General features: G+C 43.9%; 1 protein-coding gene across 1 annotated transcript in view; it reads right to left on the bottom strand.

Annotated features, from left to right (window-relative positions):
• The window catches only part of Ly86 (lymphocyte antigen 86), a 66,894-nt gene that overhangs the window by 11,758 nt on the left and 31,899 nt on the right, over positions 1-23,237 (bottom strand). The window contains exon 3 of the mRNA XM_032884782.1: positions 22,895-23,023. Within this exon, the coding sequence (XP_032740673.1) occupies positions 22,895-23,023 (129 nt within the window). The remainder of the gene's footprint in view (positions 1-22,894; positions 23,024-23,237) is intronic.

Here is a 23,237-nt window from a genome sequence, read left to right as displayed (position 1 = left end):
ATGCCTCCATCAGACCAGCCTGCAGGCAAGTCTTTGAGGGACATTTTCCTTATTAATGATTGATGTGGGAGGGCCTAGGCCACTGTTGGCAGTTCCAGCCCTGGTTTGGTGGTCCTCAGGTGTGTAAGAGAAGTGGTTGATATGAGCCTGAAGAGCAAGCCACTAGACAGTCTTGCACCAAGGCTTCTGCTCCAATTCCTGCCTCCAGGTTCCTGACTTGGGTTCCCGCTCTGTCTTCCCTCCATGATGGATTCTAATTTGTAAGATGAAACAAACCCTTTTCTCCTCAGGTTGCTTTTGGTCCTGATGTTTATACTAGCAATGGAAAGCAAACTTTCTTGTCTTTTGTGAAGCCCACATTCATGGTCTATCAGTCTGTCCTTTCTTGTGCCTCATTTTCAACATCTGACCTAAAGTCTATGGTCTGTAACATCTCTGCCTAATAAACGTACTCACTTTTATTGACTATGACTCTTTCCTGTGATATAGTCAAGGACCTAGCTTTATCTGAGTGGAGGTCCTTAAGGGTGCAACTATGGATGTAGGGGATCATATGAGTCAGGCTTAGTATCAGTGCTGCTCTGTCACCCCAACAGCTGTTGATATTTTGAAGCCATTTCCTTCCTGCTGGGCCAGTAGAGCAAAATGGTTCTCCCAAGCTATACTGACCTATAGCTGACCTATCTAAGACCTTTAAAGCTAAACAATGTAGCCACACACTCCCAGTGTCATTCCCCCTAATAAAGAACAACTAAGATCCACCCTGTCAGCACATTTCCAGGAAATAACACAGGGCTGTGAGGTGTAGTTTCCACACTGTGTGTCAGATCTCAAGAACTGGTCGATCTCATGATCTCACGGCTGGAAGTCAGTGTCAGTGAAGGGTTATGCTGTCAGTTTGACAGGGTGGAGAACTTGCTAGGAGAGTGGCCTCTGGGGACATCTGTGAGGAAGTTTCTACATTGAGTCAACTAAGGTAGCCATTGAGCTATTTTATGGTCCAGAATCTCAGACTGAAAAATGAAGGTGAAAGTGGGCAGAGCGCCAGGTGTATTTGGTCTGCTTCTTGGCTATGGATGTAATATGGCTAGACACCCCTCGACCCCATCCATGCCATGAACAACTGTCTCCTGGACAGTGAACCAAAAGAAATCCTTCCTCCTTTAGGTTGCGTTAGATTTTTGATCACAGCGGTGAGAAAAATTAACTTTAACTTTAGTACAGTACCCTTGGACCAAGGTCACCCTTCACTTCTTGTTGTCCTGACTTTTACTTTAACTATGTAAAGGACACCATGGCACGTCTATCCTCTCTCTGGCTTATTCTACTTCGCACACTGTCCTCCAGTTTTAACCATGGTGTTAGAAATGATGGGATTTCCTTCTTTCAGGCAGAATAGCAATCTGCTGTGTAGTTCTGTCATAATGGCTTCGTTCACTTGTTGGTGCTGATCCTACTTCTTGTCTGCTTGGATACGTTTTTGAAGAAAGGTAACGCTTATACACTCTTGGGGGGAATATAGTACAACTATGGAGAAAAAAAATGGAGATGCCTTCACAACCATAATCCCCCAGAACTCTCTGCATGCAGAGAAGGCCTGTCCATCTGGGAGACACAGTCCATGCTCTGCAAGAGCACAGTGGGATGAAGTCCAACAAAACCTAAAGTGAGATGCTAGGAAAACCAAGAGAGAGAGGAGAGGGTTAGTGGCACACCCTGCCTGTCTCTGGAGAGTGAGGCTGGGAGTGGGTTACTTTACTCTAGAGAGCTGTGTAGAAGAGAGAGTTTCCTCTCTCTACCTCTGGGTATTTCCTGAACCAAACCTAGACAAAAGTTGAGCACAGCTCTTCATTTAGCATGTCAGTCTCCCCTCTCCTGTCCTCTCCTGTCCTTTCCTCTCCTCTCTTCTCCTCCCCTCCCCTCTTTTCTACCCTCCTTTCCCTTCTTTCTTCTCTGTTCTCCACCCCCTCTCTTTTTCTACCCCTTTCCTTCCCTTTACTTCTCTTCCCCTCCCCCTCGTTTCCCATCTCCTCCACCCTCTCTCTCTTTGTGTGTGTGTGTGTCTGTGTGTGTCTGTGTGCGTGTGTGTGTACTTGTGTGCATTTGCACATGTGTGCATGCTAGAGATTAGACCCAGGACCTTGGACCATTTTTACCAGTGTCTTCTAGAGTTCCTGAATTGTTTTTTGAGAATTTTCACTTTTATTCTGCATATATGGGTGGTTCATCTGCATACAGGTCTGTGCAGCACATGTGCCTAGTGCCTTGAGGCCAGATGGGGTCACTGGATCCCCTGTAACTGGAGTTACAGGTAGTTGTAAGTCACCATGTGGGAGCTGGGGGTCGAATCCCAGTCCTCCGGAAGAGTAGCTTCATTCTTGAGCCATTTGGCCCCAGTAATTTTCGTTCTGCTTTGAAGGACACCCCAGGAATTTCTGATGCAAGTCTGCTTCAAGTCTCAGATAGGCCTGTTGGGCCCTGGCATGAGTTTGCAGGGAATGTTTGGTGAGGGCCTGCAGGTCTCTGCCATGTGCTTGCAAGGAGTGGTAAGGGGTGGGAGACATAAAAATCCAGCACCTGCAGTGGCCCTCTGTTGTCATCCCAGGTCTAGGGATAGCACAGGATTCTGCTTTAGAGATGACATGGAGAGAAACCAGGGAATCAATGGTGTCAAACTCCAGAGGATGCCCTTGACCTAGAAGCCTCCTCACCTTGAGAAGGACAATTCTGAAAGACCTACCACAGTTCCCACAATGCCCCCCAAAGTGGTGATCAGATCCACAATACAGTGATGGCTAGCTTTTCCGCCTCCCTGGGTCCCTTTCCCAACTTTGCTCCATTCCTGCTTAGCGTTAGGCTTATGAGCCCCCTATTTCTGTTTTCCCAGGGAGGATCCCAAAGGTAGGATACCCCCTGGTAGATGGTGCCTGCTACGGTTTGAAAGCTTTGTCTGCACCCAAAGTCATGGGATGCCATGGTATCAAGAGGGAGTGGGATCTTCGAGATGCATCTGGGTCACACCCTTACAGAAGGATGGGTGCGCTGGCTCTGTAGGAGCTGCACTGGTAAACAGGAGAGCAGGTCTCCAGTTAAAGCATAGCGGTCCCTTCATCTGCTGTTCTTGCTCTTCCTGTCATGTTATAAAGCAGCATTAGGCCCTCAGCAAACGTGGGCATCCTTGCTTGGACGTCCCAGACTCCAGAACTATGGATCTAAACAAATTCTTTCCTTTATAAAGTACCCAGGCTCAAGATTCTGCTATGGAACTAGAAAATTTGCCACATCAGTGCCCTATCTTCCTTGTCTTAGGGTTTCACTTGCTATGATGAAACACTATGACTCAAAGCAGCTTGGAGAAGAGAGGGTTTGTTACATCTTAAACTTCTAGGTAATGGTTCATCACTGAGGGAGCCGGGACAAGTTCTCAACCAGGCCAGGAACCTGGAAGCAGGAACTAATGAGAGGCCATGGAACAGTGCTGCTTACTGGATTGTTTCCTATAGCTTACTCAATCTGCTCTTACATGGCTCAGGACCACCTGCCTATGGGTAGTGCCGCCCACAGTGGACAGGGTCTGCCCACATCAGTCATTAGTCAAGAAAACACTCCACGGGCTTGCCTACAAGCAGGTCATACGGAGGCATTGTCTCAATTGAGGTTCCCTCTTCTCAGGTTCATCTAGCTTGTATAACGTAGACAAAACCTACCTAGCCCACACGGCAAGGCTACATTTGAGCTAGCGCTGGCTCAAGAAACTCAGCTATTGATTTATTTGCACCTCCTCCTGATGAGAGGACACCTTGGCTACACATTATGTTGGAATGATATGGAGTTCGTTGATTTTTAAGACAAAAACAAGGAAGGATAATTTCTTTTTATGCCTTGAATTGTGCCTGCGAATTCTCGGAACCTCACACTTTGGGAGGAGATGGTGGCTGAGAGAGGAATTTTTTAAAATTTTATTTTCTTTCTTTTTTTTTTTTTTTTTTTTTTTTTTTTTTTGGAGCTGGGGACCCGAACCCAGGGCCTTGCGTTTGCTAGGCAAGCGCTCTACCACTGAGCTAAATCCCCAACCCCTTTATTTTCTTTTTGAGAGAGGGTTTCACATGTCTCAGGATGTTCTTTAACTCCCTTTGTGGCTAAGAACGCCATTGAATTTCTGATCCTTTTGTGACCACCGTTCATGTGCTGGGGTTTCAGGTGTGTGTCACCACACTTGCCTGATGTCACACTGGGGATCTGTCCTAGGGCCTTGTGTATGCGAGAGGTGCATGCTGTCAGCTGAGTTACACTCCAGCTAATACCCACTGGCTGCGTGTAGGGTCAGGTGCCCTGGGAATACTTACGCTCTTCTTTGTGAAACCACAGTTCTACTTTAGAGGCTATAGCTGTTCAAGCAACAGTGGTTACTTTTCCTCTAGATGAATTATTTTCAATTTGGCTCAGTGAGTCCTACTTTGAAATCTTCCTCCCCACATGCAGCCAGACTTCTGACCCCCTTATGGGATTACACTGCCTAGGGAAATCTAATGTTATTGGCAACTCGGAACCATTCCCTGTGAAATTGCAATGGATCATTACAAAATTATCAAATACGAGTTTTCCTGGGTTGAATGAACCACAGCCTTCTCTTCATATCTCTCCGGTGGTTTAGTGATGTGTTCATTGTCAATCTTTTCATTTTAAATAGAAAGCTAGTTTTGAAGTTGGAATGGTTTCAACACATGAGTAGGTCTTTGACTTCTGGCCACATTGTTTCTCTTCTAAGTCAGGGCTATACCAAATAGGGGTGGTTATGAAGTTGAGAAACTGTAACACTAATATCCCAGCGAGGCAAGGCTTTGATATGAAGCAATGATTTGACCTCCTAACAGAAAAACTCATATCTTGCTCTGGGCATGTGGGCAAGCTTATGGTCTAGGGAGTTCATGGTCGTTTGGTTTTCACAAGGTCATTTTAATCAAAAACACAAGGAGCTCGAGGCTCCCTTGGATTATATGTAGCTCTTGGGCTCTTGACATGGCCAGCAGAAGTCAGAAAAAGTATTTTTCTCAGTAATGGTTGCATAGGCAACTGTGGTCACGGAGGCCACATACTAGTCCCCAGAGATCGTGAATATGCCATCTCAAGTTGCAAAAGGGATTTTGCAGATGTAATTCAATTAGGATTTTGAGGTGGGGAGGTGGCCCTGGGTTACCTCGATGGACTCAGTGTAACTAGAAGATGAGAGTGAAGAAGGATCTGAGGAGAAAGAGGGAGAGGCCATGTGTAGACGGACGCAGAGCGTGGAGAGGTGTGGCTGTGAGCCAAGGGTTACAACAGACTCTGAGGTTAAATGGGTAAGATATCAGATCCCCTAAGCTTCCAAGGGCGTATAGCTCTCCAGCCACTTGGGATTTAAATTTGTGGCATTCAGGCTCCAAGAGAACAAACCAGTGCTACAAACTGCATATTCTGTCACAACTTGTTACAGCAACAGTAGGAAGCCAATACAGAGGTTTTGGATTAAGAGAGGAGGACTCAGGTAGTCAGTCTGAGATGGGGCCATGAGTGGTAGCCTCCCCCAAAGGGCACTTTGGCACCATGACACAAACATATTCTAGGATTTGAGCACAAGGGAAAACATTAGGGTTTGAACTGGACCAGGGAATGAGATTTCTAATGCAAGCTATACCAATGAGTTCAGGACAGACAATTACAAGCAATACAGAACAGTATGAAGTAGTAGGTCAGATTTGTCTGATAGAACATTTTGCAGAGATCCCATCACATATGACTGCCACCAACCCCCTGCGGCTCTAAGAGTTTACACTGTGGCCGGTGCAGCAGATGAGTTGGCTTTTTAATTTAGTTTAAAAACATTTTTGAATGACCATTTATGCCTTGTGGTTGGTTATTTTGCTGGACAACGAAATTCTGGGTCAATGCTAACAGAAATACAACACGAGCCACATGGGTCATTTAAGCTTTTCAGGTGGCCATATTTAAAAAAGGAAAAGGAAAAAGTAAGATTAGTGAAAAACATTGTTTAACTCAGTTATTTAAAATTTTTCCATGTAACCAGTATAGACATAAAGTATTCAGATTTACAGCATCTCTCACTTTGGACTTGTCATGGTTCAAGGGCTTTAGGTACTGGAGGCTGATGGCTACTGCACTAGTCAATCATGGATGAAGAAGAGGATCCTGGGAGGAAGTAGTAAGACTTATTTGGAACTGCCTTCCTCTTGCCAGGTCCCTTTTCCTTTGCTGCTTAAGCTTCATGTGAACCATACATAACTTCTGGGAAGCACCGAAAAGAAAACTTAACTCGTTTATTATTTTTCGCTCCTAACCAACCTATTCTTGGATTTCAGTAGACTCTAAATACCACACTCAAATTTCATCAGTTGGTGAAGTGATCGGACTTCCAGGTAAAGAGAGAAGAACATGGGAGAGACAAGAAAGGGGCTTGATCTGCAGAAACCTGGGCAGGGCTGGCAAGAACATTGTGGCTGAGAATTCAACATAAGCATTGAGGAGGCCTATGTGTCTTGGTCTAGGAAACTCTGAGGCCCTGCAGAATGGAGCCCTGGGAAATGCTTAGTTAGTTAAAATGCAAATACCAGCAACCTTAGGGTCAGATTGGGGTAGAATGGCGGAACTGAGAGTGGTCCTTTTAAATTAGCTTCCTAAATGATTATTGCATGAAAGTCTGTGAGTCATTGAGTTAGATTTATGGAATTTCATAACCTGACTAAGAACCAGGAAAGAAGCAAATCATTATCTTAAAAATTAAAATTGCTTCTGGTCCTAGGCCATCATTAGCCTTACTAGATTGGCCTCAAACTGAACAAATTGACTGACGTTAAAAGGTAGTTTTAACCCCAAACTGGATCATTTGCATCTCTACTTGTACTTGAGGATGGAGACAAACACCAGAACTGCACCATTCCTTAACTATCAGGGTCTCTCCTTTCATTTTAACAAGGAAGAGTCCCCCTTGGCTTGGCCATTACTCATACCCTCTTTTTCTTGGCCCTTACCCTTAGGTCTTTGTTCTGCAGTCTAAGAGTGCAGTTCCACTCCTCCAATAAAGAGCCTATCGCCTTTGTTGATTCTCCATGAATTTGCAGCAGCAGTGGCTGCTGAGGAAACCCAGAGCTACTTAAAAGACTACAAACAAGGAATAAAACATGAAGAGGAGAAAGGTTGAAAGCAAAGTGACAGAAATGCAAATGGGGCTTTCCCCAGGGTGCAGGAAGGCCAGGGAGACATCACTGACCTCTGGGGAATATGTAGGCTTAGACCAAAGGCATTTTTTTTCTTGCTACCTGTGAGGAAAAAGAACTTCAGCTTCTAAGTCCCAAGGCCTCTAGTGACTCTCCAGGTGCCTTGTTAAGATGCAGACTTCCACCCCGAGACTGATGATTCCTGAGGGTCTTTGAGCCCTAGCTTGAGACTCTGTCATTAGCTGCTTTAAGGATCTGCTGTGGATGATATTTTGAATGCCTACAGTAGAGAGGCAAGGCTTTCTACACATTAGCCTACATTTCTCTTTCATCATCTATTGGGTTCAGTCCCCTTATTGTACAAACGAGGAAACTGAGGCTCAGAAAGTAAGTGACTTGTCCAAGGTCATGCAGTTAAGTCTGTAGGTCTGGCTCCAAAACCCATGACTGTTCACCAGGACAGAGGTTCTCAGGGTGTGGTCCCTAGATGAGCATCATCATTTTCACAGGTGAGATCTGCAGTCATTCACACTTCTGAGATTAGCCTCCCGTCCACAGTTTGTAAGTAACTCTCAAAACTTATTGGTTCATTAAGTTAAATTTGGGAGTATCCTTTCTTTGGTTTGTGTGCTGGTTTGAATATACTTGGCCCATTGAAAGTGGCTAGGAGGTATGGCCTTGTTGGAATAGATATGGCCTCAATGGAGGAAGTGTGTTACTGTATAGGTGAGCTTTGAGGACTCCTAGTGCTCAAGTTCTGCCTAGAGTGGAAGAGAGCATTCTCCTGGCTGTCTGCAGAGAACAGTCTTCTTATGCTACATTCAGGTCAAGATGCAGAACCCTTGGTGCCTCCAGCACCCACCCTATTTGCCTGTAGGCTGCCATGTTTGCAGCCATGATGCTAATGGACTGAACTTATGAAAACTGTAAGCCAGCCCCGATGAAATGTTTGCCTTTATAAGAGTTGCCTTGGTCATTGTGTCTCTTCACAGCAATGAAACCGTAACTATGACAGTCTGTCATGGGTTTCCTATCTGAGGAGAGCACTCATTGCTCTAGGTGTGCACATCTTCAGAACTTCATGAGCTTGAATCTTCTGGATGGTTCATCCATCTACACCTAAACACAGTCTCCAAGCAAAACTGATGCCTGTTGCACTGTGAGAGTTGCTGGGCTGAGCTTAGTCCCATTCTATCCTCCAGGAGTCAGGCAGAGTGATGAGGCAGGAAGCAGGACGTTGTCCTGAAATAACATTGCTTTGGGTGACACGCTGTCTGCAGTTACAAAATGACAGTAGGAATGAGGATGGCAGGAGAGATTGTCCAATTTTCTAGGTAGGTTCGTCCACGGGAAGAGGGATGAAGACACCTTGTCATTTAGGCTATTGAGAAGGCTGATGAAGGTCAGGATGAGAAGCTGGGGATCAGGAGGGATGGAGAATAGTATGGGGACCATCGGAGCATAAAGTCTGCAGCAATAGGGTTGGAGAAGCAGGTGGCCTCCAATGGCCCCAGAAGCCAGATAAGTGAGCAGGTGGAAGAGGGGTGACACATTTCATAATTGAGGCTTCAAATGGAGCTCCTTAATCTCCTTCTGTTACAGCAGACATCAGTGACCAAATTCCCCGGGCTTGCATTTGTTAAACAAGTGAATAATGAGGCTTGTGGACGCGCTGTGTCTCCTGCATGCTTTATGGAGCTGTCAGGTTGTCAGCCTAGATCAATGCTCTTCAATGTGCTGCCTTGTGTTCTCCGACGGCAGTGCAGGTAGAAGGCATCATACAGACAAGTGCTTAATGGGAATTTTTCTAAATCTAGGCAATAAAGAGAATGCATCCTCATTGTTCACCCCTCTTTCATAGATCACAGAAAGTGGCAGACGGAAATGGAAGAAATGAAGGCAGCAGAGAAGCAAATGAATTCTGGCCTGAGGATTTAGGTAGAGGTGTATGAATTTGGATCTGTATGGATGGCAAGGCTGAGGTAACTTAGAGGTTAATGGTGCCCTGAAGATCACTAGGTGCAGATGCTCAGTGAGAACCAGCACAGCCGGAAACAACCCTCAGGATGGGGCGGAATGGAGGACAAGTAGTCATAAGCGAGTACCGAGCGCACTTACACTTTTGACTTATTCGCAAATGCAAGATCAGTAAGGGCTTAGCTGTTGTCAGGGCTAATATCTGCCTAAGGGCAATATGGTGCTTATATATAAAGTTCTCGATGGAGTTACTGGATCTTAAAATTCTTGTCATTACGATGTATTTACCATAACTGGCAAACCATTACAATAGCAAAGTTGATTTACGCAGAAGATAAGCCAGACAGCAATTGTTTTCTAGACTGAAGAATTATTCAGGGACTTGGGTTGTGGCTCTGTTGGTAGGGTCCTTGTGTTGCATGCATGAGGCTCTGGGTTTGCTCTGGAACACTACACGAACTGGGCATGGTGGTACACGCCTGCAGTCCCAGCGCTCAGAGGATGGACGTAGGAGGATGAGTTCAAAGTCATCCTCTGCTAAGTGGTGAGTTTGAGGCCACTGTGGAAAATTCAAGACTCTTCTTCAAATAAAAAAAATCAGTTAAACACTCAGACGACATAGAAAAGCCCAAGAATTCTTCACTCTGCAAGAAGTGTCACTGTGATCTTTCTTTCAATCCAAAGAGTTTAAAGTTAATGAGTTAATATCCAAACTCATTTTTGTCCTGTATCTTTTATTTTTTTAAGATTTATTTATTATATATGAGTATACTGTCACTGTTCTCAGACACACCAGAAGAGAGCATCAGATCCCATTACAGATGGTCATGAGCCACCATGTGGCTGCTGAGATTTGAACTCAGGACCTGTGGAAGAGCAGTCAGTGCTCTTAACCACTGAGCCATCTCTCCAGCCCTTTGGCCTGTATCTTACATAGCACATGAAATGTCATATGTTTCCATCTGTTGTATTTTTGGTATATTTAAGTCCTATATTTTTGAAGAAAAGTATCTTGGCCAAGGACAGAGGCACCATGAGTCAGCAATCCTTGTGGGTGAGCACTGTCTCCTGCACCTGTCTAGGATTCTAGCACTAAAGTGACATTAAGTTCTTTCAGTGTCTGTTGTGTTGTGCTGTGCCTGTTAGAGACGTCTCAGAGGAGTCATTTATACATATACAGAAGTACGCAGCTCCTTTAAATATGACTTCATACTTGCCTCTCCCGATTTAAAAATTGCTAGTTTAGTTGGTTTGGGGAATAGGTTGCTGCTTTAGTTTTAGTCATTATAACAGATATCAGAGCTGGTCCTCTAAGAAAGAGAAAATATTTATTTTGGTTCAGGGTATGAGAGGCTCGTCCATGATCCGGTGACTCTACAACTTTGAGAGAACACAAAGAAACATGTTCAGAGCAAACCCATTTCACTCATGACTAGGAAACCAGAGAAAGAGACCTGGGGTTCTATGCCTCCAATGACCTAAGGTCCTCCCATGAGACCCCCACATCCTAATGGTTCTGTCACATCTGAGCAGCACTGTCACAAGAACAGATCTTTTAAAGTATGGGCCCTTTAGGGACATTTAAAGCAAACAATAACCGCTGGGTACAGCAAGATACCCACAAACCAATTCATGAACGAGTGAGTTATTTCTAAAGCCAGTTCTTCACTTGGTGCTCTGAGATCAGTACCAATCTTGACCACTCTGGCTAAAATTCACAGAGGTTTAGCCAACTAAGTTCAACAGTGATACATAAGTTACCATCAGGACTGGAAAAAAAATCTCATACTCATTGTTTACCCCATGGCCTTAGTCTGGGCCTTAACTCAAATGTCTATGTTCATTTCCATTTATGGTCCTACATAAAGTACATAAGTTACCAAACTCCTGTGAGTAATTTCTCCCAATTTTTTATTTGGGTGGAGTGTGGTGTGGAGGAGGCCTCTTCCTACTTTCCTGCTAATTTAGTTTCATGGTCAGTAAGTACCATAATTAATTTTTGGCTCTATTTAACTTATGTAACTCTTGCCGTACTGAGATGGGCAAGAAACTCTTTTGAACAACATTAAGCCCACTGAAAAGAGACACAGAGAAGCAAAACACAGCATAGCACAACACACACACACACACACACACACACACACACACACACACACACACACATTCACTGAACTCTTGGTAAATCAGAACTTAAAAGGAGTGGGATGACTTTGTTACACATCAGGCTGTTGGGCCTACACTGTGGTGTGAGTTAAAAATGAAAAAAAAAAAACAACCAGACTTGGGGCATTTCCTATGTTAGATGTCGAAGGAGTTACCTTGTTGGGGCTCTCTGGAACCCTACTTCATCTGTTAAAATAAAGCTAGGAAAAAAAAATCCAAATCATTTTCTCCTCTTATGTTCTCAAATATTATATCTCTGACTGCTAAATATGTGAGATTTACTCCTGCCCCATCCACTTCTTCAGTATCAGCTGGGCATAGAACAGTTCACTTCAGTTCTGACACTAATCAGGTTAGTGTTGACCCCAAAGGTCAAGTGCTCAGTCCCACAAGACTGCCTTCTTTCCCCTTTATCTCAGACACCAGCCACAAGCAGTAGGCTCTCAGAATAGTCACATTTTCTCTACAAGCAAGGGACTCACCCTAGTCTTTTCTTTGCTTGGCAATTTGCTAAAACAACTTGAAGAAGCTGGGAAAATGCGTGCTGTCGTTTCTCAGTTTGTTCCTTGCAGAGGACAGAAGTAAACACACAGGGCAGGTTATGTGGAAAGCTATGCAGAACTTCCATGTTTATTCTAAACACTCTACCTTCCAGGGATCTGCACCCATACTTTAGAGGGAGTCACTCTGGAGCTGCCCCACCACGGACACGATTTGGTACTAACTCAGCCCCGCCATGTCTTATCTGAGACAGAAGTACATGGTGGGATGGGCAATTTCTGGCTTAGAATTTGACTTGACATTTCTGATGACCAGCTAAAGAGTCAACCAAGGCTGACATCAGTAGAACAAAGCCACTGATCACTAAAGAAAGTTCTAGGAATTTAGTAGCTCTATCAATGACTAACATGACAACAAAAGATCTTCCAAGTCCCTCTGAGGATCAGTAAGTTACAAAGGTTTTAGGAGCTGCTGGGAACCAAGGACAGAGAACATTTACTGTAGTCCACGGGACCATAGAAGTCAATAGCAAGGCTTCTACACTTCATCAGGCTCACAGAAGCTTTGGTAAATGTGTGTGACATCCTGGTACAGATGCCTAGTGCAGTCAAGTGCTACGAAAATGCTGACTAAAACTTGTAATGCCTTCCTGAAGCGAATAGAGTGCTCTTTGGCTGTGGTGGGGACTGGACTAACCTAGCTTGCTTCTGACTCCCAGGGATTTTTATTTGGTTGGTTCAGGTTTATAGTCCAGTGTTGGGATCTTCAACATTTTAAGAGGAGGTAATATAATAAATATGATATAAATGTTGTACTAGTTAATATGTAGCATAATATTGTCCACAATATAATATATGATATCATTGCATACTATGTTATTACACAATATAAATACATATTTTATGAATATATTATATCATATCACATGTTATATAATATTATGTTGACTTCATTATAGTTCTATGTACTGGACTGTTATACTATATTAATACATATAGTAATCCTATGTGATATATAGGATAATGTATGCGATATAAGAATATGCAGCTCTGTGCAGTATAATTATAACTCTTTTCAAGTTGATTATCTCAGGTATTGTGATACAGGAATAGAAAATGACTAACCTGTTGACCACAACTCAAACATTGTAAATGGCAACACTGCTAGTTTGCAGATGTCCTTCGGATGTGCTGGAAATTCAGTCTCTGGAGTATTCAATGAGTGGCATTTGGATGTGGGAGTCTTGAGGATATAATCTGGATTTGGCGAGGTCACAGAAGTGGAACCTTCATAATACTATTAGTGGTTTTGGAAGAAAAGGAGAAATGTAGGCTAGCTGTATTAACATATATTCCTATTGATTGACTGTATATGTGTCTGCACGTGTGTGGGTGTGCAGAGGCCCTCAGCTCACTTGTGGAGGTCAGAGGAGAACTTTTTTTTCTTTTTTTTTCGGAGCTGGGGACCGAACCCAGGGCCTTGCGCTTGCTAGGCAAGCGCTCTACCACTGAGCTAAATCCCCAACCCCAGAGGACAACTTTTAGGAGTCAGTTTTTGCCTTCTACTATGAGGGTTCCAGGAACTGAACCCCAAGCTGTCAGGCGTGGCATCAAGTACCTTCTCCCTCTGGATCATCTCCCTAGGCCCCTAATTTTGTTTTTGAGAAGTCACATTTGAAAAAAATACAAGTAGTTTTTCACAATAAGCTAACATATTCTTATTAATAAACACACGCTACATTGATATACTTGACTTAACTCAAGTATATGATTAGAATCTTAAATGTTATGATTAGAATCTTAAATGTTCCCCAGAGACCCATTCATTGCAGGTTCCCAGCCTGTGATGAAAGTTCCCAGCCTGTTGGGAAGCTGTGGAACTTTTAGAAGGCAGAGTCTATGGAGGGAAGTTAGGTTACTAGGAGTGGGTCTTTCAAGGGCATCCTGGGACCTACATCCTTTCCTGTCTTTTTGTTTCTTGGTCATCATAAAGGAAACATCTTTGTTCCATCGCACACTCTCTGTCACACAGTTCACCTTTCATAGGCTCCAGACAATGGAACCAACCACCACAGACTGAAGCCACAAAAACCATGAGCCTAAATAAACCTTTTTTCCTTTCGAGTTGGTATTCTCAGGTATTGTGATACAGTAACAGAAAATGATGTGTCAGCCATGTCCCAAACATTATTTCAGCAGTGCTATAGTTTGAAGGTGTCCTTCAAGTTTTATATGCTGGTAATTAAATCTCCGAAGCCATTTATGAATGGCATTTGGATGTTGGAGTCCTTGGGAGGTGATTTGGATTGGGTGGGCCATTGCTTGGCCCAGGAAGTGGTACTATTAGGAGGTGTGACCTTGTTTGAGCAAGCGTATCATTGAGAGGTTAACTGCTTAGAAGAGCCAGTCTTCTCTTAGCCACCTTCAGATCAACATGTAGAACTCTTAGCTCCTCCAGTACCATGCCTGCCTGCATGCTGCCATGCTTCCTGCTACGGTGCTAATGGATTAAGCCTCTGAATCTGTAAGCCAGTCACAATTAAATGTTTGCCTTTATAAGAGTTGCCTTGGTCATGGCGTTTCTTCACAGCAATGGAAACCCTAACTTTGACAGGTGAGGTCACAGGAGTGGAGCCTTCGTAATAGAGTTAGTGGTTTTAGAAGAAAAGAAGGAGAAACCTAGGCCAGCAGCTTGCCCACTGTCCTATCTGATGCTCTCTTCCATGTCCTGATGCAGCAAGAAGACCCTGACCAGATGTAGAACAGATGTATGGGAATTGGGGTCTACACCTCTAGAGTTAGGAGCCAAATAAAACCGCCGGGTCCTGGCATCGCTGAACTGTAGAGCATTTGTTTAGTGTGAGTGAGGCTCTTGGTTCCATGCCAGGCAATGCAAAGACAAACAAACAAATAAATAAACTTAAGTTCTTCAAAAATCACTAGGCCTCAGATGTTGTGTTACAACAATGGAAAATGAAGGCGAGCGTATTGATGGTGGTAACACAATGAGTTTTTATTTTATATTGTCCTCTAAAATCGAGCCTGCGCTTTATACTTAAAGCACACTGCAGCTCAGCCTGGCTTCCTGTCAGAGGCTCCATCACTAAATGTGGCTTGAGATCCCTGCGTAGGACAGCAGGGGTCTAACTAAATAGAACCCAAGTTAATATCTGCTTAGGCAACCAAATGGATCAGATCAAAGCTAAACCACCCAGCGACAGGGTATTCTAACTGTATGACTGTCCTTGAGTGTGGGAAGGACTACTCTAACTTATCTGTTAAGGTTAGTAATGAAGTGTGCTCATTAAGAGTTGTTAAACCCAATTTACTCTTAAATACTGATACTGAGCGTATGCAGCTCATCTCATAGCACTGAAAGCGAATGGATCTGTTGACCCACGGTAGAGAGGAAGTGGAATAGAAGATGCTTTTTGCACGGTCTCTGTATCCCTAAGCTCAGAGCCTGGAGGAAGAGGCTGAAAGGTCTCAGGAGAAGAGGGAAGAGCTGGCATTAGACAATAGCCTGATGCTCTATTTGACTCCGAGTCAGAACTTCCTACAGATGTTCCTGGAAACAGCTGGCTGGCTTGACTGTAGACCACAGCATCTGGATGCACATAAATGTTACACTTATACCGTAGTGTGCTTTGTTCAACGTGCAACAGCCTATGTCTACAAAAAGATGGATGTGTTTTAGTTTAAAAATACCTATCGCCAAAAAAGTATGAAGTACAGATACAAAGCGAGCGCACGCTGTTGGAGAAATGGTGCCAAGAGACTTGCTTGTCACAGGGCTGTCAAGTCTTCAATTTTTTAGAAACAGTTTCTTCCAAGTGCCGTGAACTGAGGTAGGATAAGACGAGGTGTGTCTGTATTTAATTCCATACACCACTGAATCTGAACTATGTTATGTTTTTCTTTGGATTCTCTTAGATTTCTGTGGGGGAGAATATTTTATCCCCCTCACCCCCAGAGCATAAATGATGGATTGAGCCCAAGGGTTGCCACTTGGCTTTATACTTCAAAGGGCCTCCTGCCCTAGAACTAGTTGAGGTCAGGCAGAGGAGAAGAGAACTACAGTTTAACCATTAATTTTTTTCTCAACCTGAGCTTGCAGGGTAGCCAGAGGGCTCTAGTTTTCAGGAGAGAATGTGGTAAACAGCACTGAGCACTGGACTTGCAGATGGCAGCAGACTGTCTCGCCCGCAGTGGACAGCAAGTTTTTCTTCCTCTGCTAAAAAGAACTGCAAGGCCCCCGGGACTCTGTCCCATGCCTGATGTGGAAACAGCAGCTTGTGCTTGGGTTTGATGACTTCGGTTCTCCCTGGTGTCATTTGCTGCTTCCAATCCCAGGATTAATCACGGCAACTGGCCTGCCTGCAATAGGTTAAACATCACAGTGACCCAAGAGGCCTCTGAATTTTAAGATTTCACTTTTCTGGCTTATTTAATTTACATAATTATTTGTTCAGCATTTGTGTAACCCTTATTCGGTTGTTTTATACTAAATAAAATTTCCTGGCAATTCCCCAAATGCCAGCCCCTCTGCTTGCCTCTGCAGTCATTGTCCCCATAGCAATAAGGAAAGTAACTGACGGCGGGCTGTCTGCCCGGCATTCAGATAAGTCCAAGGCAAGCTTTCTGAGCTGCTAAACAGATTTAGACTCCTAAAACTGTTTGAGGGAACAGTCTTTCTCCTGTTTTATTAATTCTATTAAAACCACGCACAGGATAAATAGTAAGGTTTCCTTGAGCTTGGAGGAGGAAGACAGTTTCCTCCATATGAGGCGCTGATGAGCCTCCAGTGTCTGTCTAGCCATGCAGCAGCATCCTTACACACTCTCATCTGATGTGAACTGGTTGTTCTTGTATCCAGTCTATCGTCTGCCCACACCAAACTCAGCAAAAGAAGTGTTCATTATCTCTTTACTCTGTGATAACTCTGTCAGGTCCACAGACACAGAAAGCCAGAGATATTCCTGCACACACACACACACACACACACACACACACACACACACACACACACACACACACACACAGAAGGTGAGATCAGGGCTGTGGCAGCATGTCTGCCGTCTGCTCCCCCAAAACCATTTCCTGGCTCTGGCAATGACTGAAGCAATGAATCCGGTTGGGTTGGAAAGAAGGAGTATTAGGTTAAATCTGCAGGGAAGACAAATGGAAGCAGGTATTACAGGTCAAAGGCACCACCCATACACAGTACCTGTTACCACACAGGCTGTGGGCAGAAAGTGACAACCTTTCGGTGAGATGCTAAAGGTACAAACGGGGCGTGGGGCAGGATGTGACTGAAGAAGTATGACGCGTTCAAGGATATAAGAGACTTTACTTATTACAGAAGATGGACTTTGGAATGACCTGAGTTCTCAGCACAACAGATGAGTGGATAAAGAAAATACGATCCATGCATAAAAGAATATTATTCAAACATGAATACATACAGCCAAACACCTTATAACAGGATTCTGATAATTTTAAGGCAGGCAGGAAAGCAATTCTTTATTCAGATCCCTTGTTCATGTTTTCGGAGGTGGAACATGAGGGGATGAGCTACCTTGCAGGCTGACCTGCCATTTTGTTTACTCCTGTTCAACGTAAACACCACATGTGGTAACTCTGAACCGGGTTTTTATAGATCTCTTATCTTGGGCCAATAATGTTGAGACAGCAGAAAAACATCCTAGGTTCACCTTGGCTTTCCCAGAGCATTTGGCACCAAGTGTGGGACTTAGTCATTGTGGTAGGGGGAAGGGAGTCAAGGAGGGGTGAAGTCAGGAGACAGTAGAGTCCACAAATGAAAGGAAGGAAGGGAGAAGGAAGGGAACGAGGGTTGAAGGAATTGTGGTAGGGTGTCTACCAGGAGAGTTAGGGCTAGCCTAAGCAAGGCCAGGTAGGAAAGATTAGACCAATTTTTTTTTTCAGTAAAAATACTTGCAAATCAAATGTAAGGAAACATATGGAAGTCCATTCATCACAATCAAGTCCTCTTTATTCCAAGCATGCAAGGATGGTTCAACACATGTAAATCAAAATTGCAACAGCCCATATAGCGCACTCAAGGACAGAAATCTCATGGGTATTTCAACAGATGTAGAAAAGGCTCTTTAGAAAAATCCAACATCGGCTTTATTATGTTGAAGTATATCCCTTCTGTTCTAAGCTTCTCCAGGACTAAGGAGTAGATGGCTAACTGAAAATGAACTCAAAGGTATTTTTGAAGATTTATTTGTCTCATATTGCTCTGTCTGGGTAGTTTTTATCTTCACTGGTCTTTTGTGTGTACATTATAGCTTCCAATTTTGTGTTTTTAATGGTGTGTGTGTGTGTGTGTGTGTGTGTCTGTATTTCTTGTGCTTTTTTCCTTTTTCTTTTTAGAAAATTCTGTTTGTAGGGATAATCCTTTGTGTACCATGTGAAGGTCTGTTCGGAAGAGGCCGGAAGTAGAAGGTGAGAGTTCCGGTAGACAGGTTGGAGCTGTGGGAGATAGTTGGGCGAGAAGATTCCCAGAATTTGTAGGAAGTTGGATGTATGATATGAAACTGAGGGGATGTAACCAGCCATGTGGCAGACATAGAATAGTTTAAACAGGTTAGACAAGTTACAAGCCAGGTGGGGAAAAGCCCAAACTTAAGGCCTGAGCATTGTACATAAATAAGTGATTGAGTCATTATTTGGGAACTGGGGTGCAGGCAGAAAAGCATGATTTTACATTTGTTTTTGTTAGAGAGAGAGAGAGAGAGAGAGAGAGAGAGAGAGAGAGAGAGAGAGAGAAAGAGAGGGAGAGAGGAATTGGATAGGATAGGTATAGGAATAGGTATAGGTGGGGTGGTGAGGAGGATCTGGGATAGGGGAGAAGAAATTGCAATTAAATATGTTGTATGGAAATTTATTTTCAAGAAAAAAAGAAAAAAAGAATGGGAGGTCTTTTCTATTCATACATGTGATAGAGGCTTAATGTTTAAAATGCATAAAGTGATTAAAACACTAAACAATGGGGAAACAAGCCACCCAACTAAAAATAAAGGCCAAGGAGCTAAATTGTGTTCTCAGAAGAAGAAATATAACTGGTCAATAAATATTTTAAAAGATGTTCAACATCTTTATCATGGAAATACCAATTAAATCTATTCTGTGATGTTTACCTCACCCTTGTCAGAATGATTGTCACCAGGACAACAAATGACAGTTAATTCGGGTGAGAATATGGGAGGGAAGAGCATTATTTCCTGCTGGTAGGAGTATGACCAGGCGTGGCCATCGTGGATTTCACTGGAGACATTTCTCTAATAAGATAAAAATAGAACTTCCATAGGAGCCATCTATACCGCTCCTGGGCGTCTCCTCAAAAGACTCTACGTCTTTCTGCAGACACACTTGCTCACCCATCTTTATGGCCAATCTATTCACAAGAGCAAGGAAATGGAACCAGCCAAGGTGTCTTTCAACAGACGAATGGATAATAAAAACAAATTTTATTTAGCCATAAAGAAAAAATGGGATCATGCCATTTTCAGAAAAATGGAAAGAACTAGAAAATATTATATTAAAGAGGTATCCCAGGCTCAGAAAGACAAACACCACACATTCTCTCTCATATGTGTCTCTTAGCTTCTAATATTTTATGTGTATTTCCGTGGCCTAGAGGGAAGGCAGATACCATGAGACTAGAAAGGAGCCTGTATCAGGGTACTACTTTCTCTAAGCTTTCTGTACTGCATTTAACACTCACAAAGTCCTGATTGGTTGGAATTGTGAAAAATTTTAAATTCTTAATTGTGTTCTAGGAATTGCCATTCAGAATCGCCTTCTGATGTAGTTCCTGGCTGCTGATCCTACTGCAGATTGTGACATCCTTGTTATGTACACTTCTCCACATTAAAAAATATAGAAAAGGGGGCTGGAGAGATGGCTCAGTGGTTAAGAGAACTGACTGCTCTTTCAGAGGTTCTGAGTTCAAATCCCAGCAACCACATGGTGGCTCACAACCATCTGTAATGGGATCTGATACCCTCTTCTGGTGCGTGTGAAGACAGCGATAGTGTCCTCACATGAAATAAATAAATAAATCTTTAAAAAATGAAGAAAAGAAAAGAGATTGGTATGAAGTATTCATCATGCTGAGGGAACCTACGCATGTACTCAGCTCATCAAAAATCTCTAGGGCATAAAGGTGTAATAGTGGCACTCACATGCCGGTAGCAACCAAGAGCTACCTGATTGGACTTAAGGTCCATCCAACAGGAGGCAAATCACACATGGTATTGGAACCCAGCCAGTTTCTCAGGACTAGTGAGGCCATGGAACTTCAAAGATAATTGACCATAACCTCTTTGATACACCAACATAGTTCCTTACTGCATGCTATATCTTATCCTTATACCCACAGATAATTGTAGCCACCAACCCTCATCAAAGAAGCCTCTTTTTACAGCAAGTGGAGACAATCACAGAAAACCGCAGCTGGACACAATTCAATGATCAACAGATCACGGAGAGCCCAGCCTCAGTGGATTCATCTATATCCCAGGTCCTGCATCTATGGCCCAGGGAACACTAAGGAAGAGGGACAGAAAGAATGTAAGAACCAGAATATCAGGAATTCTGCTAGGAAACAGTCGGTCCTAGAAACAGCTGCACAAACAAGGCTGGATCAATGGCTGTGTCAATAAACACAATATAGAAGCAGAGAAAATTTCACAGGGTCCTCCTACCCCTAGACAAAGAACTATAGGCCACTAAAGGCTGCTTGTTGGGAGAAGGAGAATTAGCCTTTTCTAAGGATGAACCCTCCTTACTGAAGAGTGGTCAATATAATGTATATACATACATGTATATAACAATAACAAAGAAAAAAGTATATCAGCTTGAGAGTCAGAAGGACAAGAGCGGTGTTGGACAGAATGTAGCTGGGAAGAGCTGGAGGGAGGGAAGGGAGGTGGAGTGATATAATTCTATTTCAATTAAAATATGTTTTAGAAAGTTCTAGGGGCTACAGAGATGGCCAAGTGAGCAAATAAAGCAGTGGCTATGCAATGTGAGAAGCTAAGGCTAGGCATGTGTCACGGAGGCCTACAGAAGGTGAATCTTGGATTACCTTGGAGACCTCAAGATGCTGGCGATGCCAGAGTCATTGGATACCTGTTCAGAGAAGCTGCAAACAGGGAGTGGAACAAGTCCAAGAGAGAGAAGTATGTTGTAGTCAACAAAGCTAAAAGAAGTTAGAGATCTGAAGAGTGCTTTGATCATAGACACGGAGATGCAGAATTCCAAGTTCCCTCAGTTGGTTTTTGGTCTTGCTTTGGTCCAGTATATTTCTTACCACGCCCCTCCCTCACACCTCCTTTTTTGGAATGGTAATGTATATCCTGTGCCATTGTATGCTGGGAACATGTGATCTGCATTTCAATTTTATAGGGGATTACAATTAAGAGATTGCACAAGTCTTAGAAGAGACTTTGGGCTTTCACAGGGTGGACACTGCTATAGGCTATGGGGATTTTTGAAGTCAGACTAAGTGCGTTTTGCATTATGATATAGCTACAGGCCTATGGGAGCCAGGGACTGGCATGTGGTAGGTTGAATAAAAATGACCCTTTATAGGCCCGTTGGATGTGGTACTATTAGGAGTGGTGACGATGATGATGGCAAGTTCTCCAAGAAAGCTCTAGGCCACGTTCTCAGGGGAGAGGGGATGGGGGCTCTGAGTGTAGCACAGCTCATTGTGTAAAGTTATGGTTACCCATCTGATGGCTTTCCCTCAATTTCCATTTGCTTTTCTTGCAGACAAACATCTTTTCCTCTGTATCCATGGGTAGGGGAAGAGGATTCCAATGCCTCCTACATTTTTTGTTTAAAAGGGACAATTGGGTCATGTCTTAGTTAGGGTCTTGCTGCTGTGAACAGACACCATGACCAAGGCAACTCTTATAAGGACAAAATTTAATTGGGGCTGGCTTACAGGTTTAGAGGTCCAGTCCATTATCATCAAAGCAGGAACATGGCAGCATCCAGGCAGGTATAGTGCAGGAGGAGCTGAGAGATCTACATCTTCATCTAAAGGCTACTAGCAGAATAGTGATTTCCAGGCAGCTAGGATGAGGGTCTTTAAGCCCATCCCCACAGTGACACACCTACTCCAACAAGGCCACACCTATTCCAACAGGGCCATACCTTCCAATAGTGCTACATCCTAGGCTGAGCCTATACAAACCATCACAGGTCATTTTGACAGGATCCTCACTGCTTAAGGGTCCAGGTTCTTGGAGTGGAGAAGAAACGGTCAAGGGTGTGTTTCTGGAACATGCATGGGGTTGGATTATACCCCCATGGTCAATGAAAACAGGCAGGAGGGAGCAGCTAGCAGAGACCCAACTTCTGGGGAGCCCAGCGCAGAACAGACCTAAGTTCTCTTAAACAATAAAGCATCTTTAGGTCTGGAAGGGGAGGTGGGAGGGAAAAGGAGAGGTAGAGACATATGGGTGAGCTTGCCTGTGTGCCCAGGGACCAAGCCTAGCAGAGGATCAAAACTTAGTGAAACCAAAAGAAGGGAACTCATAGCTTTCTGTTTCTTTACTTGGAGCACAGCTACCTGATATCCCCATCAGGTAGGCCCCCCCCCCCCCGGGAGTGTGGGTGGACAGCAGCGATTTTAGCAAGTTTTGCTTTATTTTCTTTTGAGTTGTTGCTGTATGGGCCAGACCTTAGCACAGCAGAGATCACCAGAGAAAACCTGGAAACACGCTGACTCCTCATAGGTTTTTGGAAACCACTGGTTCTTTCTCCTGCCAGTCTTTTGAGTAAGATGCTGTTATGTGCAGGGAAAAGGCTCCATTAGAATGATCTACACATCTTTCACTTCAGTACTTACAACATCCCTCTAAGGGAGCTCTCTGCACAGCATTGCCTGGTATTTTTATGCAGCAGGTGCTGATGAATAGGGTGTGAGTTGCCCAAAGGTGAGTGGAGAGAGCCAGGGCTCTGTCTACCGGGACCCTGGTGTGAGCAGTCAGTAAGGCTTACCTCCTTTCCTTCTTCCACAGAAAGAGAACTTGGGCTGGTCCTCCTCACAAAGGGGATAGGAGTAGTTCAGAAGAGAAGAGCCTTTCGCCACAAAAGCTATGTCCAGAAACAGCTTTCTGATGTCTTCTCCTATAGAGAAAACAACTTCATCACTCTGTGTCTCCCCTGCAGGGAGGCCACTCAAGGCTCAACAACACTGTGTAAAGGAACTCCGCAGCCTTCAGCCTGCTGCTCGCCCCCCACGACAGAGCAGCATCACTAAGATTTCCCCCTGTTCAGGATAAGGCAGCTCATTGGCTACCTTTCCCTCTTGATGCTCAGCACTCTGTCCTATCAATGTCTA

The sequence above is a fragment of the Rattus rattus genome, chromosome 14 (genome assembly GCF_011064425.1).
Source record: "Rattus rattus isolate New Zealand chromosome 14, Rrattus_CSIRO_v1, whole genome shotgun sequence".
NCBI lineage: Eukaryota > Metazoa > Chordata > Mammalia > Rodentia > Muridae > Rattus > Rattus rattus.
Note: the sequence above shows the minus strand (reverse complement) of the source record. Positions and strands in the feature narration are given on the sequence as shown.